General features: G+C 44.7%; 1 protein-coding gene across 2 annotated transcripts in view; it reads right to left on the bottom strand.

The window, feature by feature from the left end:
* Positions 1-4568, bottom strand: part of LOC140187112 (phosphatidate phosphatase LPIN2-like) — a 77071-nt gene extending 72503 nt beyond the window's left edge. For both annotated transcript variants that reach the window (XM_072242072.1, XM_072242080.1), the window contains exon 1: positions 4407-4568. In XM_072242072.1, the coding sequence (XP_072098173.1) occupies positions 4407-4412 (6 nt within the window). In that variant the 5' untranslated portion in view covers positions 4413-4568. The remainder of the gene's footprint in view (positions 1-4406) is intronic.
* Positions 4569-16603: the final 12035 nt, after the last annotated feature.

Raw genomic sequence — 16603 nt, 5'->3', positions numbered from 1 at the left:
TGGCAGACCTGATCGTGAATCTATCATGTCTGTCACTGTACCACGTTCTTCCTCAGAAATTAAGTTAAGTTGCACTTGGGTGGGAATGTGTAACTGCAGTCTATCACATTCAAAACAGCAGTTCTGGTGAAACAGCAGGAGTGCTATCCCATGCTCTGCTTCTGAAATTTAATGGAATGGTTCGCAATGCAGTAATACTAACTGCTGCCAAATGATGACAATGATTTTAATGTATTTTTAGGCAAGCTATTAATTATGCCTTATCCTAGATGGCAGAGATTTGCTAAGTTCTCAAAATACCTTGTGTGGGAATCCACTACATCCAAAATCTAAATTCATTCACTGTTCTGTTCAGACTAAGTAGAAACTTAAAATAACACCCACCTTACGAGAAGATTCCACGCATGTGCTCATTAACACATTGCAATATAATCAGAGCAAATCTAAGCTTCACTGGCTTTTCTAATTCAGAAATTCAGGATCACTTTGCACTTATTGGAAGTGGGGGTGAAGCATGTGGGGGGGGGGGAGGTGTCTGAACAGATGGTTAACAATGGATGAAAAGCTGAGACGGGTATGTGAAAAAAAAACAGGGCAGAGTAGTGCCTACATTGTTCGTGACAAATCTAATGACGACCACAACTTTGGCCAATATTAGTCAAAGTTGTGCTCCATTTGCTTAAAAGAGCAAACTGAAGGACTGAAGTAGATGCCTGAGGAGAGAAGTACAATTGCTAAATTACTTAAAAGGACATGGAAAGCAGAGACAATAAAATAGTCTGTCAGGTCAAATTATGGGAGGTTAGTGAGGAAGTACACTTTGGAAATTTGGTCACAAAGGGAAGAATGAAAAACATCTTGCTGCAATGGACAACAATATTGCAGGCAGGCATTGGATTTTGGAGATATAGATATTTATATAAAGGCATGATATGATTGATACCGAGAAGGCAGAGTAGAAGAATTTGTTGGAGATCGACTAAGTTCAAAAACACAAGAGGTCAAGAGAGAAGAGAGGACAATTCAGATAAAATCAGAAGGATAAACTGATGAGGGTTTTAAGAGACGGAAGGACATCTCAAAGTGGCTGCAAAAATTCTCAAATGGGAGGGAGAGCAGCCAGAGGTCATGGTGCACATTGACACCAATGACACAGGTAGAAAGGATGAAGAGATCCTATAATGTGAGTGTAGTGAGTTAAGAAAGAGGCTAAAAAGCAACATCTTGAGGGCTTCTGGATTACTCCCAATGCTAGATGCTAATCAGGAAAAGAATAGTAAATCGCAATCATCCTGATGTGATTATACTACAGATTCCACAGTTGCCATGCAACACTGAGCTACAAATAAGCGTGTCGATTAGGAAAAGGTGAAATAACAAGGTTATTGTAGTGAATGATTTCAACTTCCCTAATATAGACTGGAACCTTGTTATAAGATGTAGGTGGTGCAGGATCTCTTGGGTGCATCCAGGAGGGTCCATCAAGAGGAGATGCCATAATGAACCAATTGTTGGGTAATGAACATGGCCAGGTGACTGACCTTTCAGCAGAACAGTGACCACAATTCCTTTATCTCCTTAAGTGGAGGGTGCTAAAGAGTAACTACACAGTACAGGACAAATATATTCCCAGAGAAGGCTGGATATTAAGAGATATCGTGAATTTTATCAAGAAAATGGAAGCATATGTAAGGTTTGGTAAGCTAAAATCAAAGAGGCCTTAAAAATCATAAAGAAACAAGAAAAAAATGCAAAGGAATTAGGAAAGCCAAGAGAGGCCATGGAAGGTCCTTGGCAAGCAGGAATAAGAATCCAAGACTTTCCACACATATATCAGGAGGAAAACTAGGAAAAGGCAGGACCATTCAGATACTGAAGAGAACACGTGCTTGGAGGTGGAAGATGTGGGTGAGGTTCTAACGAGTACTTCGTCAGTGCAACAGCACAGTATTGTTACCAGTAATCACTAAGGAAAATGATGTAGAATGGTTAAAGACATAAGTATGGATCATGCAAATTTACGATAGCATTTTGAGATAAAGGAGGTAGTGCTGGGTTTCTTAAAGAACATTCGGGTGGAAAAGTAATTGGGATTCAGAATTGGCCTGACGATAGAAGACAATATAGTGGTTAATGGGACTTATTCCAGCTGGAGATCTGTGACTAATGGTGCTCCAGAGGAATCCATACAAGGACCTCTGATGTGTGTGACATAAAAAATTGGATGAAATTAGACGAAAATGTAGATGAGCGGGTTAGTAAGTTTGCAGACGCCACAAAGACTATATTGTGGACTATATTGTGGAAAACTGGCAAAGGATACAGATACACAAGGAAATCTGCAGATGCTGGAAATTCAAGCAACACACACAAAATGCTGGTGGAACGCAGCAGAACAGACAGCATCCACAGGAAAAAGCACAGTCGATGTTTCGGGCCAAGACCCTTCGTCAGGATACAGATCATTTGCAGATATAGGAGGAGAATAAATTTAACTCAGCCAAATGACAAGCAATCCACTGATCTTTATCCTTTGCAAGATCTTTAAGTGTTGATGTGTAGAGGGATCTCAGGGTCCACATCCTTAGCTCCCTGAAAGTAGCTACTCAGGTTAGTATATAGTACATTTGCTTTTATTAGTTGAGGAATCTGAGCTTAAGAGTTGGGAAGTTATGTTGCAGCTATAGTTAGACCATATCTGGAAAGTATTGCATTCAGTTCTGGTTACCCCATTATAAGAAGGATGTTGAAGCTTTGAAGAGGGTGCAAAAGAGGTTTATCCAGATGCCGCCTGGATTAGAGAGCATATGCTATAAAGAGAGGTTGGACAAACTTGGGATTTCTCAGGAGCTGTGAAGGCTGAGAGAAGGGAGATCTGTTAGAGGTTTATAAGATTATGAGAAGCATAAAGAGTAGCTAGCCAGTATCTTTACTTCAGAGTTAAAACGTTTAATATCAGAGGGCATGCATTTAGGGTGAGAGGGGGTAAATTCAAAGGAGATGTGCAGGGCAAGTTTCTTTTTACAGTGTTGAGTGCTTGGAACACAGGTAGTGGTGGAGGCAAATAGGTAGAGATATTTAAGAGACATTTAGGCACATCAATGTCCATAAGCCTGCGTAGGCAGAAAGAATTAGTTTAACCGTGCCGTACTGTTTCTATATTCTCTGTCTGAAATAAGTGAGCTGCATGCACAAGTGCTAAGACGTGATATAGGCCAAGGCAATTTAAGAATGATGGCAAGCATATCCACTGAGTGATAAAGCATAAATTCAACCCAGTTTGTGAAAAAGTCAAGGTCTAATAAACAATACAAATAAGTAGTATACATTAAGGAGGAACAGAGGCCAAAGGAATGCGGCACATGACGCTGCTGTAATTAAGTTTTTCATTGCAACTGTACTTGTACATTGACTTTGACTTTTGACTTTGATGACAGATTAGGGGGAGTTGAAATTGGTAAATAACCTCCATAGGAACAGGTTGAGCAAGTTGGTTGCCAGAAGCAAACGTTGAGCCCACTGTGATTATTGAGCTTTAATACAATAAGCACCATAGCCAGAATTACCAATAATCACTGACAGGAAGGCCATGAAGGGATAGTAATCTAGATGAAAACAGAAAAGGTTAACAGGAAACAGTCACCAATAGAATGAAGGTTCATGTAAGGCTGAGTGGTAGAAAGAAAAGTCCAAAAGGGACATCACAAAGCAAACGAAAGGAAAACATAAAAAAATCAGAATAAGGTGCCTAAATTGGCAGCAGCAGCAAGCTGTCTGTATGAAAAGACGGGGACTAATAAACTAGTTATGATAAGAAGTGAACATGTAACACATAGATAACCAACTATAATATCTTGATTAAAAATATTGCTATGCATATTGTATAACTAATTAAATTTGTTTTATTTCATCTGTATTAAAACATCTGAACCAAAATTGGACGTTATTCTTATCAAAGAATTCTATACACCTGCCTTTGCCCCCTCTCATCCTCTCCCTACCCCCTCCACTAAGCACTTACTCCGCTACCCCACACAACCCCTCTCCTGTACACACCCTCCCTTAACCCACCTTCCCTTGACCCCTTCCCATATCCACCCTCCCTTGACCCCTCCCCATACCCAAATTCTGACTCCTCCCTAAACCCATCCTCCTTTAACCCCTCCCCGTACCAACCCTCCATTAGCCCTTCACCATACCACCCAACCACCTACCCCCCTTAACTAATCTACCTTCCTCCCCACCCACTCTCCCTCATCCCACTAAAACCCCTCCCTCCCTTACACCCCAATCACCCTCTCTTACTCTCCGATCACTATCCCTTACTCCCCGATCACCTTCCCCACCCACCCTTTGTTGCCATTTGGGGGGAAAAGACGCGAAGTTGCTTCAGAAACCGCTCTTACCGCCATACGAGCGACACCTGGACAAAAGGAGTGTCAACCACAGAGCAAACGGTCCCGCAACCAGACAGAAAGGGACAGTGAGCATCGGCAGTCGCCTAGAGCCAATAGCCCGGGCCGGCCCCAGGACCAAGTCCACAACATCCGCCAGCACTACCCTTGGGGCCCGTGCGCATGCGTGTGGGGCATTACGCCGTGACGTCACCGCGTTGGTTATCCGCCCCGCCCTCAAGTGTCGTCAGAAGAATTGGCCGAGCTCCAGCTTCTCGGTAGTTGAGAGGGTGGAAGTGTTGAAAGGAAGAGTAATCATTATAAAATTCTGCAGATGCTGTTAATTCAAAGCAACACACACAAATTGTTGGAGAAACTCAGCAGAGCAGGCAACATCTATGGAAATGAATAAACAGTCGACGTTTCCTATGCATGTTGTAGTTAAACAATCATTTACAGCATTGGTGAGGAATTAAAGTTCAAAGTATATTTATTATCACTGTACATATATGTCATCACATACAACCCTGAGATTAATTTTCTACGGGCATATTCAATAAATATAACTATAATAGAACCAATGAAAGACCACACCAACAAGGTGGGCAACAGTGTCCCAGAGGCAACAAAACTGTACAGATACAAAATTAAATCAATAATTAAAATCCACAACATGAGATGAAGAAGAGTCCTGAAAGGTCGGCAGGTTGAGCGAGCAGTTCAGTGATGGGCAAGTGAAGATCCCCCTCTGATTCAGGAACCTAATGGTTTAGGGGTAATAACTGTTCCTGAACCCAGTGGTGTGGGCCTTGAGGCTCCTGGACCTTCCTCCTAATGGCAGCAGTGAAAAGTATGCATGACCTGGATGGTGGAGGTCCCTGTAATGGATGCTGCTTTCCTGCAACAATGCTCTGTGTAAATGTGCTCATTGGTGGGGAGGACGTGGCCATATCCATTGCTTTTTGTAGGATTTTCCATTCAGAGACACTAGTGTTTCCATACCAGGCTGTGATGCAGCTGGTCAATATACTCTCCATCACACATCTGTGAAAGTTTGTCAAAATTTTAGATGTTATGCTGAATCTTTGCAATCCCTAAGGAAGTAGGGGAGCTGTTGGTCTTTCTCTGTAAACATGAGGAATTCTGCAGATGCTGGAAATTCAAGCAAACACACATAAAAATTGCTGGTGAATGCAGCAGGCCAGGCAGCATCTCTAGGAAGAGGTACAGTCAACATTTTGGACCAAGACCCTTCGTCAGGACTAACTGAAGGAAGAGCTAGTGAGAGATTTGAAAGTGGGGGTGGGGGGGGGAGATCCAAAATGATAGGAGAAGACGGGACAGGGAGGGATGGAGCCAAGAGCTGGATAGTTGATTGGCAAAAGGGATATGAGAGGATCATGGGATGGGAGGCCCAGGGAGAAGGAAGTGGGGGGGAACCCAGAGGATGGGCAAGGGGTATAGTCAGAGGGACAGAGGGAGAAAAAGAAGAGAGAGAGAAAGAATGTGTGTATATAAATAAATAACAGATGGGGTACGAGGGGGAGGTGGGGCATTAGCGGAAGTTAGAGAAGTCAATGTTCATGCCATCAGGTTGGAGGCTACCCAGACGGAATATAAGGTGTTGTTCCTCCAACCTGAGTATGGCTTCATCTTTACAGTAGAGGAGGCCGTGGATAGACATATCAGAATGGGAATGGAATGTGGAATTAAAATGTGTGGCCACTGGGAGATCCTGCTTTCTCTGGCAGACAGAGCGTAGGAGACTGCATTGGCGTGCTTTCGCTGCATTGACTTGTCCTCTGAAATGATAACCCTGAAGAATTTAAAGTTGCTGACCCTTTCCTCCTCTGATTCCCCAGTGAGGATTGGTCCATGGACCTCCAGTTTCCTCCTTCTGGAGCCAATAACCAGCTCCTTAGTCTTGCTGACATTGAGTAAGATGTTGTTGCTATGGCGCCACTCAGCCAGATTTTCAATCTCCCTCTTATAGGTGGAAAGCGGCCAGTGAGTGAGTGGGCCAGTGAAGGAGTGAAGCTTTGAGGCTTTGACGAGAAGAGGTGGAGGACAAACTTGCTTGCAGTTACACTTTACAATGCCTCCTGAGACGGTGATGTGCCTCTCATGTGAGATGTGGCAGTCTTGAGGGAACAACCCTCTCCCGCAGAGTCACATCTGCCAGAAGTGCATACAGCTGGGCGATCTGGAAGACCGTGAAAGGAATCTGGAGCAGCAGCTGGATGACCTTTGACTCATAAGGGAGAATGAGGCAGTCATAGATGAGAGCTACAGGGCGGTTGTCACACCTAGGCTGTCGGAAGCAGGTCGTTGGGTGACAGTCAGAGGGGGGAAAGCGAAGGTGAGCACACAGGTAGTCGGAGCACCCCTGTAGCCATTCACCTGAATAATAAATTTACCGTCCTGGATACTGTTGGCAGGGACGACCAACCAGGTGTGAGCCACGGTGGCAGGGCCTCCGGCACTGAGTCTGACCCAGTGGTGCAGAAGGGTGGGATGGAGAAGAGGAGAGCTGTCATCATTGGAGACTCTATTATAGTCAGGGGAGCAGACAGGAGATTTTGTGGACGTGAGAAGGACACCCGCATGGTTTGTTGCCTCCCGGGTGCCAGGTTCCAGGATGTCTCTGACCGGGTGCACGACATCCTGGTACAACAGGGAAAGCAACCAGAAGTTGTTATACGTGTTGACACCAATGACATAGGCAGGAAGAGGGATGAGATCCTGAAGTGTGAGTTTCAGGAACTAGGCAGAAGGCTGAAGAACAGGACCTCAAGGGTGGTGTTCTCAGGATTGCTGCCAGTGCTACGTGACAGTGATGGTAAGAATTGGAGGAGATGGAAGTTGAATGTGTGGCTGAGGAGTTGGTACAGGGGGCAGGGTTTTAGATTCTTGGATTATTGGGACCTCTTCTCGGGAAGGTGGAACCTGTACAGATTGGATGGGTTGCACCTGAACCTGAGGGGGAGCAATATCCTTGCAGGTAGGTTTGCTAGCATGGTTCGGGAGGGTTTAAACTACTTTGTAATTTGCAAGGGGGATTGGACCCGGAGCGATAGAGCAGTGAAAGAAGTGCCCGGAGTAAAGCCGGATCTAACATATAGAGAGGCTATGAGGAAAGAGAAGCAGAATAAACGGTGTAAAGACAGTAAGGTAGAAGGGCTGAAGTGTGTGTACCTCAATGCAAGAAGCATCAGGAACAAAGGTGATGAACTGAGAGCTTGGATACATACATGGAATTATGATGTAGTGGCCATTAGAGAGACTTGGCTGGCACCAGGGCAGGAATGGATTCTCAATATTCCTGGATTTCGGTGCTTTAAAAGGGATAGAGAGGGCGGAAAAGGAGGAAGGAGGGGTGGCATTACTGGTCAGGAATACTGTTACCGCTACAGAAAGGGTGGGTAATGTAGCAGGATCCTCTTTTGAGTCAGTATGGGTGGAAGTCAGGAAAGGGAAGGGAGCAGTTACTCTACTGGGGGTATTCTATAGGCCCCCTGGTAGCAGCAGAGATACAGAGGAGCAGATTGGGAGGCAGATTTTGGAAAAATGCAAAAATAACAGGGTTGTTATCATAGGTGACGTTAACTTCCCAAATATTGATTGGCACCTGATTAGATCCAACGGTTAGATGGGACAAGTTTGTTAAGTGTGTCCAGGACGGATCTCTGTCACAGTATGTGGACAGGCCGACTAGGGGGAATGCCATACTAGATCCAGTACTAGGTAATGAACCGGGTCAGGTCACAGAACTCTCAGTGGGTGAGCATCTGGGGGACAGTGATCACTGCCCTTGGCCTTTAGCATTATCATGGAAAAGGATAGAATTAGAGAGGACAGGAAATTTTTTAATTGGGGAAGGGCAAATTATGAGGCCATAAGGCCAGAACTTGCGGGTGTGAATTGGGATGATGTTTTTGCAGGGAAATGTACTATGGACATGTGGTCGATGTTTAGGGATCTCTTGCAGGATGTTAGGGATAAGTTTGTCCCGGTGAGGAACATAAAGAATGGTAGGGTGAAGGAACCATGGGTGACAAGTGAGGTGGAAAATCTAATCAGGTGGAAGAAGGCAGCATACATGAGGTTTAGGAAGCAAGGATCAGATGGGTCTATTGCGGAATATAGGGAAGCAAGAAAAGAGCTTAAGAAGGGGCTGAGAGGAGCAAGAAGGGGGCATGAGAAGGCCTTGGCGAGTAGGGTAAAGGAAAACCCCAAGGCATTCTTCAATTATGTGCAAAAAAAAAGGATGACAGGAGTGAAGGTAGGACCATTTAGAGAAAAAGGTGGGAAGATGTGTCAGGAGGCCGTGGAAGTGAGCGAGGTCCTCATTGAATACTTCTCTTCGGTATTCACCAATGAGAGGGAACTTGATGACGGTGAGGACAATATGAGTGAAGTTGATGTTCTGGAGCATGTTGATATTAAGGGCAAGGAGGTGTTGGAGTTGTTAGAATATATTAGGATGGATAAGTCCCTGGGGCCTGACGGAATATTCCCCAGGCTGCTCCACGAGGCGAGGGAAAAGACTGCTGAGCCTCTGGCTAGGATCTTTATGTCCTCGTTGTCCACAGGAATGGTACCGGAGAACTGGAGGGAGGCGAATGTTGTCCCCTTGTTCAAAAAAGGTAGTAGGGATAGTCCGGGTAATTATAGACCAGTGAGCCTTACGTCTGTGGTTGGAAAGCCGTTTGAAAATATTCTTAGAGATAGGATCTCTGGGCATTTAGAGAATCATGGTCTGATCAGGGACAGTCAGCATGGCTTTGTGAAAGGCAGATCATGTCTAACAAGCCTGATAGAGTTCTTTGAGGGGGTGACCAGCCATATAGATGAGGGTAGTACAGTGGATGTGATCTATATGGATTTTAGTAAGGCATTTGACAAGGTTCCACATGGTAGGCTTATTCAGAAAATTAGAAGGCATGGGATCCAGGGAAGTTTGGCCAGGTGGATTCAGAATTGGCTTGCCTGCAGAAGGCAGAGAGTCGTGGTGGAGGAGTACATTCAGATTGGAGGATTGTGACTTGTGGTGTCCCACAAGGATCGGTTCTGGGACCTCTACTTTTCGTGATTTTTATTAACGACCTGGATGTGGGGGTAGAAGGGTAGGTTGGCAAGTTTGCAGACAACACAAAGGTTGGTGTAGATAGTGTAGAGGATTGTCGAAGATTGCAGAGAGACATTGATAGGATGCAGAAGTGGGCTGAGAAGTGGCAGATGGAGTTCAACCCGGAGAAGTGTGAGGTGGTACACTTTGGAAAGACAAACTCCAAATCAGAGTCCAAAGTAAATGGCAGGGTACTTGGTAGTGTGGAGGAGCAGAGGGATCTGGGGGTACATGTCCACAGATCCCTGAAAGTTGCCTCACAGGTAGATAGGGTAGTTAAGAAAGCTTATGGGGTGTTAGCTTTCATAAGTCGAGGGATAGAGTTTAAGAGTCACGATGTAATGATGCAGCTCTATAAAACTCTGGTTAGGCCACACTTGGAGTACTGTGTCCATTTCTGGTCACCTCACTATCGGAAGGATGTGGATGCATTGGAAAGGGTACAGAGGAGATTTACCAGGAGGCTGCCTGGCTTAGAGAGTATGCATTACGATCAGAGATTAAGGGGGCTAGGGCTTTACTCTTTGGAGAAAAGGAGGATGAGAGGAGACGTGATAGAGGTGTACAAGATAATAAGAGGAATAGATAGAGTGGATAGCCAGCGCCTCTTCCCCAGGGCACCACTGCTCAATACAAGAGGACATGGCTTTAAGGTAAGGGATAGGAAGTTCAAGGGGGAAATTAGAGGAAGGTTTTTCACTCAGAGAGTGGTTGGTGCGTGGAATGCACTGCCCGAGTCAGTGGTGGAAGCAGATACACTAGTGAAGTTTAAGAGACTACTAGACAGGTATATGGAGGAATTTAAGGTGGGGGGTCATATGGGAGGCAGGGTTTGAGGGTCGGCACAACATTGTGGGCTGAAGGGCCTGTACTGTGCTGTACTATTCTATGTTCTATGTTCTTTGTCCTATGCTGATTCATCACCCCCTTTGATTCAGCCTACAACAGTGGTGTCATCAGAAGACTTGTATATGCATTGGAGCTGTGCATAGCCACACCGTCATAAGTGTAAAGTGAGAGAAGTGGGGTTTAAGCATGCAGCCTTGTGCTGCACCTGTGCTGATGGAAATTGTAGAGGAGATGTTGTTGCCAATCTGAACAGACTCAGGTCTATAAATGAGGAAATCGAGGACCCAACTGAATAAAGAGGTATTGAGAACCAGGTCTTGAAATTAAGTGATTAGTTTTGCATGGATGATAGTATTGAACGCTGAGCTGTGGTTGATAAAGAGCATCCTGATGAATATACCTTTGCTGTCCAGGTGTTCCAAGGTAGAGTGAAGAGCCAATGAAATGGCACCTATTGGGGACCTGTTGTGCCAGTCGGCAAATTGAAGTGGAGCCAAGTTGTTTCTCAAGCAGGAGTTGATAAGTTTTATCGTCAACAAAGACAAGAGGTGGGAAAGTAGGACCCACTATAGTTCATTGCTTTGGAAGATAAAAAATAAGCCACAAGAAAGCACCATTCAACAGTGTTGAAGATGTCAGAGAGACAAGAGGCATGGAATCTAGAGCAACACAAAGCCGGAGGAAATGAGTGGGTCAGGCAGCATCTGTGAAGAGAAATGAAGAGTCAACATTTTGCATGGGTCAAGACTTTTCGCCTTCCACACCTGACCCTGCAGAGTCTCTCCAGATTTTTTATGTGTTGTAGAAGCAATCAAAAAATTAGAAGTATTGGCAATAATCAAATGTTCTAGTCACATAGATTTCCGTTGGAGTAGAAAATTCCAGAGATTCAGCATCCTCTGCACAAAGTTTCAATGTACGTCAGTAATGAATAAACACACACTACTCTTGCAGTTGTTCCCCCCTCATTTGAGTATCTTCCACTAGTGGAAACATGTTGTCATCTATCCCATTGTGCTCGTTCAGAATCTCACATGCTCCAATAAGATAACTCTTCATTCTTCTGAACTTCAAAGAATATAGCTCGATTTCTTTAGCACCTAGCAACAGAACAACACTCTCTTCTCACCAATTAGCCTAATATCTCTTGGATCACCTCCAGTGACATTCATAAATAAAAGGACCAAAGTAGAGCACAGGATTGCAGATGTGGCCTCACCAGTACCATCTACAATTGTAACTATACTTAGCTATTTTGACACTACAACCTTCTCAATAATGGCCAAGGACATTGCTAAGTGCACTTGCATTAAAAACATATAAGGTCTTTACTGCAAGATTCCAACACAGGAAAAAAGCAAGCCCTAGCCGGCCGGCTCTTCTGTCCATTCTGCTCTCCAATGGACATTAAATTGGACTACATCCAACTCCAACGAAATACTCGGCAGGAGTACAGAAACGGACGTGATCCCGGACGCTGCCACTCAGCTGTTTATTTATGTAACAGCTTTTCCCCCAAGCCATCGAATTATAGTCATAGTCATAGTCATAGTCATAGTCATACTTTATTAATCCTGGGGGAAATTGGTTTTCATTACTGTTGCTCCATAAATGATAAATAGTAATAGAACCATAAATAGTTAAATTGTTGTTGTTGTTGTTCGTCCTTCCTAGTCGAAGATGACCATAGCTTCAAAGTCAAATGGGAGATTGGTGGCTGTGGGTCCAGAGGTGACTGATGAGGCCAATCCAGGCCCTGAAGGCTCGCCCACATGTGGGACACAAGTGGGTGGGTGCTGTCGTGGCAGTGGATGCTGCTCCGGCCTTGTGCACAGCACGCTTTCATTGCACCTCGATGGTGTGCCTGACTTCAGCTGCACGGGCTCCTGTGGTGATCTTGAACGTGTATCCACCACTACGTTCTGTCAGCTGGCCCTTGTCTGCTAGGCGCGTTTCGCTGAGAGCTGCTATGTCCACGTTGTAACGAGCTAGCTCTTTTGCAACCAGTGCAGTTCATCTCTCTGGTCTGTCTGCCTTGATGTTATTTCGCAGAGTTCTCACGTTCTATGTGCCAAGGTTGAGCACCATCACTTTCTTCTTCACCGTTGTAGGTCGACCGCTATGAGGGATCCCCACCAGCCGCGGTAAGCTGGCCAGGGTGAAGTGAAGCAGACTATGTTTGAGGCACCTTTTCCAGCCCCTTCCTCCATGGAGGTGAGCAGAGCGATCCTAAAGAGGGCTGCTCAGACACCCAGGGGGCTGCCGAACTCAACTGCTGCTTCGGTCCAGTAGAGAGCGACCCTATGCCCTGGGCCGCCTGTGTGCAGGTTTGTGACTACAGCTTCCAGTGTATCCGTACCTGCTGCTTCGCCACTCCCCCATCGCCACAGGACTTTAGGTTGCGCTTTGGGTTTGAAGTCATGACTTGTGCTTGACTTGGATTAAAGTGAGGGAGAGTTACGCAGGTCGTCAGCCTCACTCTCTCGTCCCGGCCTATCTGGACCCAGTGGCAAGACATAGTCGAGACGGCTGGAGATAGGTCAGGATGCAGTGGATGGCCAGCAGTGTTCTGTGTGTCTCACTGTGCCCTCTTAGCGCTCCACGACGCATTGCTGAGAATCACCTTTCTGCCCGTTGAACCAGTGATGGTTTCTTCCGCACAGTCCGCCGAATCCAGGCTTCACACGCTAGGTAGACAAGCCCTGAGTGTTGTGGGTCTACGGCAGTTCTTGCGGCATGCTCGCAAGCCTCCCTACCCATTGTTGGGCATCCTCATCCGCCTTTGCAGCCATTGGGAGATGTCTCCTCTTCCGCCTGCTCCGCCGTTAGTTAAATAGTAATAGATAGATATACTTTATTAATCCCGAGGGAAATTTGGTTTTGTTACAGCCGCACCAACCAAGAATAGAGCGTAAATATAGCAATATAAAAAAGACCCCAACAATCAAACACCAAAATGCAAACTATGCCAGATGGAAAATAAGTCCAGGACCAGTCTATTGGCGCAGGGTGTCTGACCCTCCACGGGAGGAGCTGCACGTTCGATGGTCACAGGCAGGAACGACCTCCCGTGCCGCCAAGTGTTGTATCACGGTGGAATGTGGCCGAAGTCCAACAGTAAAAAGTTCAATATCCAGCCTTGAAACACGTTCCTCGATCGTAATATACCCCGGATTCCACCATCCGTTGTTAGCCAGAACAGTAAGCACCCAATTCCTTTACGCTTACCGCTGTCAGTGCACTTCCGGTCAGCCAGAATGGTATTACCCACTGAACTCCTCTTCTCCAAAAGTCTCTGTTGTCTCGACCCAGTCCTCTTTCCTCAGCTTTGTGATCCCCTCTGTGTGTTTTCCTCCGGATTTCAGCAGGAGTGTCCACCGCTCTGTTCTCTAAGCTGGCCGGTGTTTGCTGGTCCATGGAATACACAATGCAACCTTGCTTCTGTCCCGCGTGTCGGGATGTAACCATTTCCAGTGCTAAAGAAAACCCAAATAAAATGCTCTCTACCAGCATGTTAGAGAGGGTGCAGCTTTGACGTGTTACCATGAGAAAAAAAATACAAAAAATAACGTAAATTAAAAAGTAAGAAGAAGAAAGTAAGAATAGATCGGAATGGCTGTACCAGGCTGCATGCACGACCGGCACATGCGCACTAGGTATGTAAATTATGCCAGCAAATTATGAAATGTCCAGGACCAGCCTATTGGCTCAGGGTTTCTGACCCTCCAAGGGAGGAGTTGTAAAGTTTGATGGCCACAGGCAGGAATGACTTCCTATGACGCTCAGTGCTGCATCTCGGTGGAATGAGTCTCTGGCTGAATGTACTCCTGTGCCCAACCAGTAACATTATGTAGTGGATGGGAGACATTGACCAAGATGGCATGCAACTCTTTTCAGACACCACCGTCAGAGAGTCCAGTTCCATCCCCACAACATCACTGGCCTTACTAATGAGTTTGTTGATTCTGTTGGTGTCTGCCACCCTCAGCCTGCTGCCCCAGCACACAACAGCAAACATGATAACACTGGCCACCACAGACTCGTAGAACATCCTCAGCATCGTCCGGCAGATGTTAGAGAACCTCAGTCTCCTCAGGAAATCGAGGATTACCAACCTACTGCCCTCCACTGTGCCTATTATCTTGTTTATCATTTATTGTAATGCCTGCACTGTTCTGTGTACTTTATGCAGTCCTGGGTAGGTCTGTAGTCTAGTGTAGTTTTTGTGTTGTTTTACGTAGTTCGGTGTCGTTTTTGTATTGTTTCATGTAGCACTGTGGTCCTGAAAAACATTGTCTCGTTTTTACCGCGTACTGTACTTGTCTTGACATGCAATCAGTTAGTTCAATTTTAAATGTTTACTGTCACGAGAAAGCTGACAGTGATGATGGTTGGTTGTTCTTATTCCATTTGTGTCTGAATAGTGAAAAGAACAGTTTCTTACAGTTACATATAATACTGCAGCAGTGTTTAATTTAAAGCTGTCAGAAAGATAAGCAGCCTTTGCATTGCAGAACTGTAGGATATTTATGACACAGGAAGCAATTCAATACAATACATCAAACTAGTCAAGAAAAGGCTGGAGAGTGCTGCAATTCCTTCCTCCTGCGTTAGTCCATTACCCCACAGATTACAACTCCTCAATTATGCGCGCAAGTATCGTACATTTTAACACAGAATCATATTAAATAAGAGTGAAAATAGATTGTTTGACCCTTTCAATCCTATTCCATCATGGTTGATCATCCAGTTCACTCCTTCTTTAGACCACTTTAGCATAAGAAATTACAGTATACTTACCTCTGTTTTCAATATATTTAATGACCTTTTCTCCACTGCCCACCATACAGAGAATTCTACAGATTCATCATCCTCTGGGTGAAGAATTGTCTCCTAATTGTAAATGGCATTCTCCAACATCTCGAAATTATGACTCCTGCTGTTGTAAACTCCAGTCATTGTCTATATCCTCCCCTTACCTAGCCACTCTTGCCCTAATGGATTTTTTTAGACTTCTGTGAGATCCCCTTATGTGAACATAGATCTAATCAACCCAGTCACTTTTCAGATGTCAGTCCTGCTATTATAGTAATCAGTCTAGTAATCTTTATTGCATTTCTTCCTTCAAAAAAGCTGCTGATAAGGCCTTACCAAGGCCCTGTACAGCAGCAGCAAAACATCTTTTCTTCAATACACAAAGGCAGCAAGTTCCCAGCTCGCCTGCACTTGCTGAGTGAAAAATGTTTCCTCATCTCCTTTGTAACTCTTCCACCAATATTTGTAAAAAATGCCATTTTTCTTTGGTTCTCTGAAAAGATCAAGCAAAGTCCATGCCAAACTTTTTGTCCATTTACCTGAATCCTGCTTATCTCATAAGGACCATATCCTTTGCCCATTCACGTGCCTGATTAAATATCTCTTAAACACATTGATTGTATTGTATTCCATGACATCCTCTGGTAACAAGTTCTAGATATCACTTGCTCTCTGTGTAAAAATCTTACCCCTCAAATTCTTTTTAAAACTCACTCCACTCATCTTAAACCTATACCCCTTTGTTTGGATACCTCTAACATGGGAAAATGATTCTGACTATCGACCCTATCCATGCATCTTGGGATTTTATATACATCTAATAACCTTCACTCCTGGGAAAACAATCTCAACCTATCTCATCTTCCACCCACCTCCCATAACTAACATCCTGATAAATCTCCTCTACACTCACCCTCGTGCAATCACATCCCTCCTCTTGTGTGCTGACCGGAACTGTACACAATATTTCAAATGTTGTTTTGTAAAGTTGCAACATAACCTCCCAACAGTTATATTCAATGCCCAGCTAATGAAGGCAAACATATTGTATGCATTTTACATTACTTTGTCCACTTGCTTTGCCATTTTCAGGGTGCTATGGACTTGAATGCCCTGATTACCAGCATTCTTAGTGCCCTACTCATTTGCTTCCCCTTGCACTTGTTGAGATTTAAATTCCATCTGTCAATGTTCCACCCAAATTTCCATCTGATCTATATCTTAATGTAGCTAATGAGCGATTGTTCCATGAAAGTAAGTCTTTTACCCAGAGTTCAAAGGTCAAAGTAAATTTATTATCGAAGTACCTATATGTCATCATATTCAACCCTGAGATTCATTTTCTTGTGGATGTACTCAACAAATCCATAATAGAACAATAACCATACTGGAATTAACGAATTTCCAGTCATCTGCA

This window comes from Mobula birostris, chromosome 2 (genome assembly GCF_030028105.1).
Source record: "Mobula birostris isolate sMobBir1 chromosome 2, sMobBir1.hap1, whole genome shotgun sequence".
In the NCBI taxonomy this organism is placed as follows: domain Eukaryota; kingdom Metazoa; phylum Chordata; class Chondrichthyes; order Myliobatiformes; family Myliobatidae; genus Mobula; species Mobula birostris.
The sequence above is the reverse complement of the archived record's forward strand: the minus strand, read 5'-3'. Positions and strand labels throughout refer to the sequence as shown.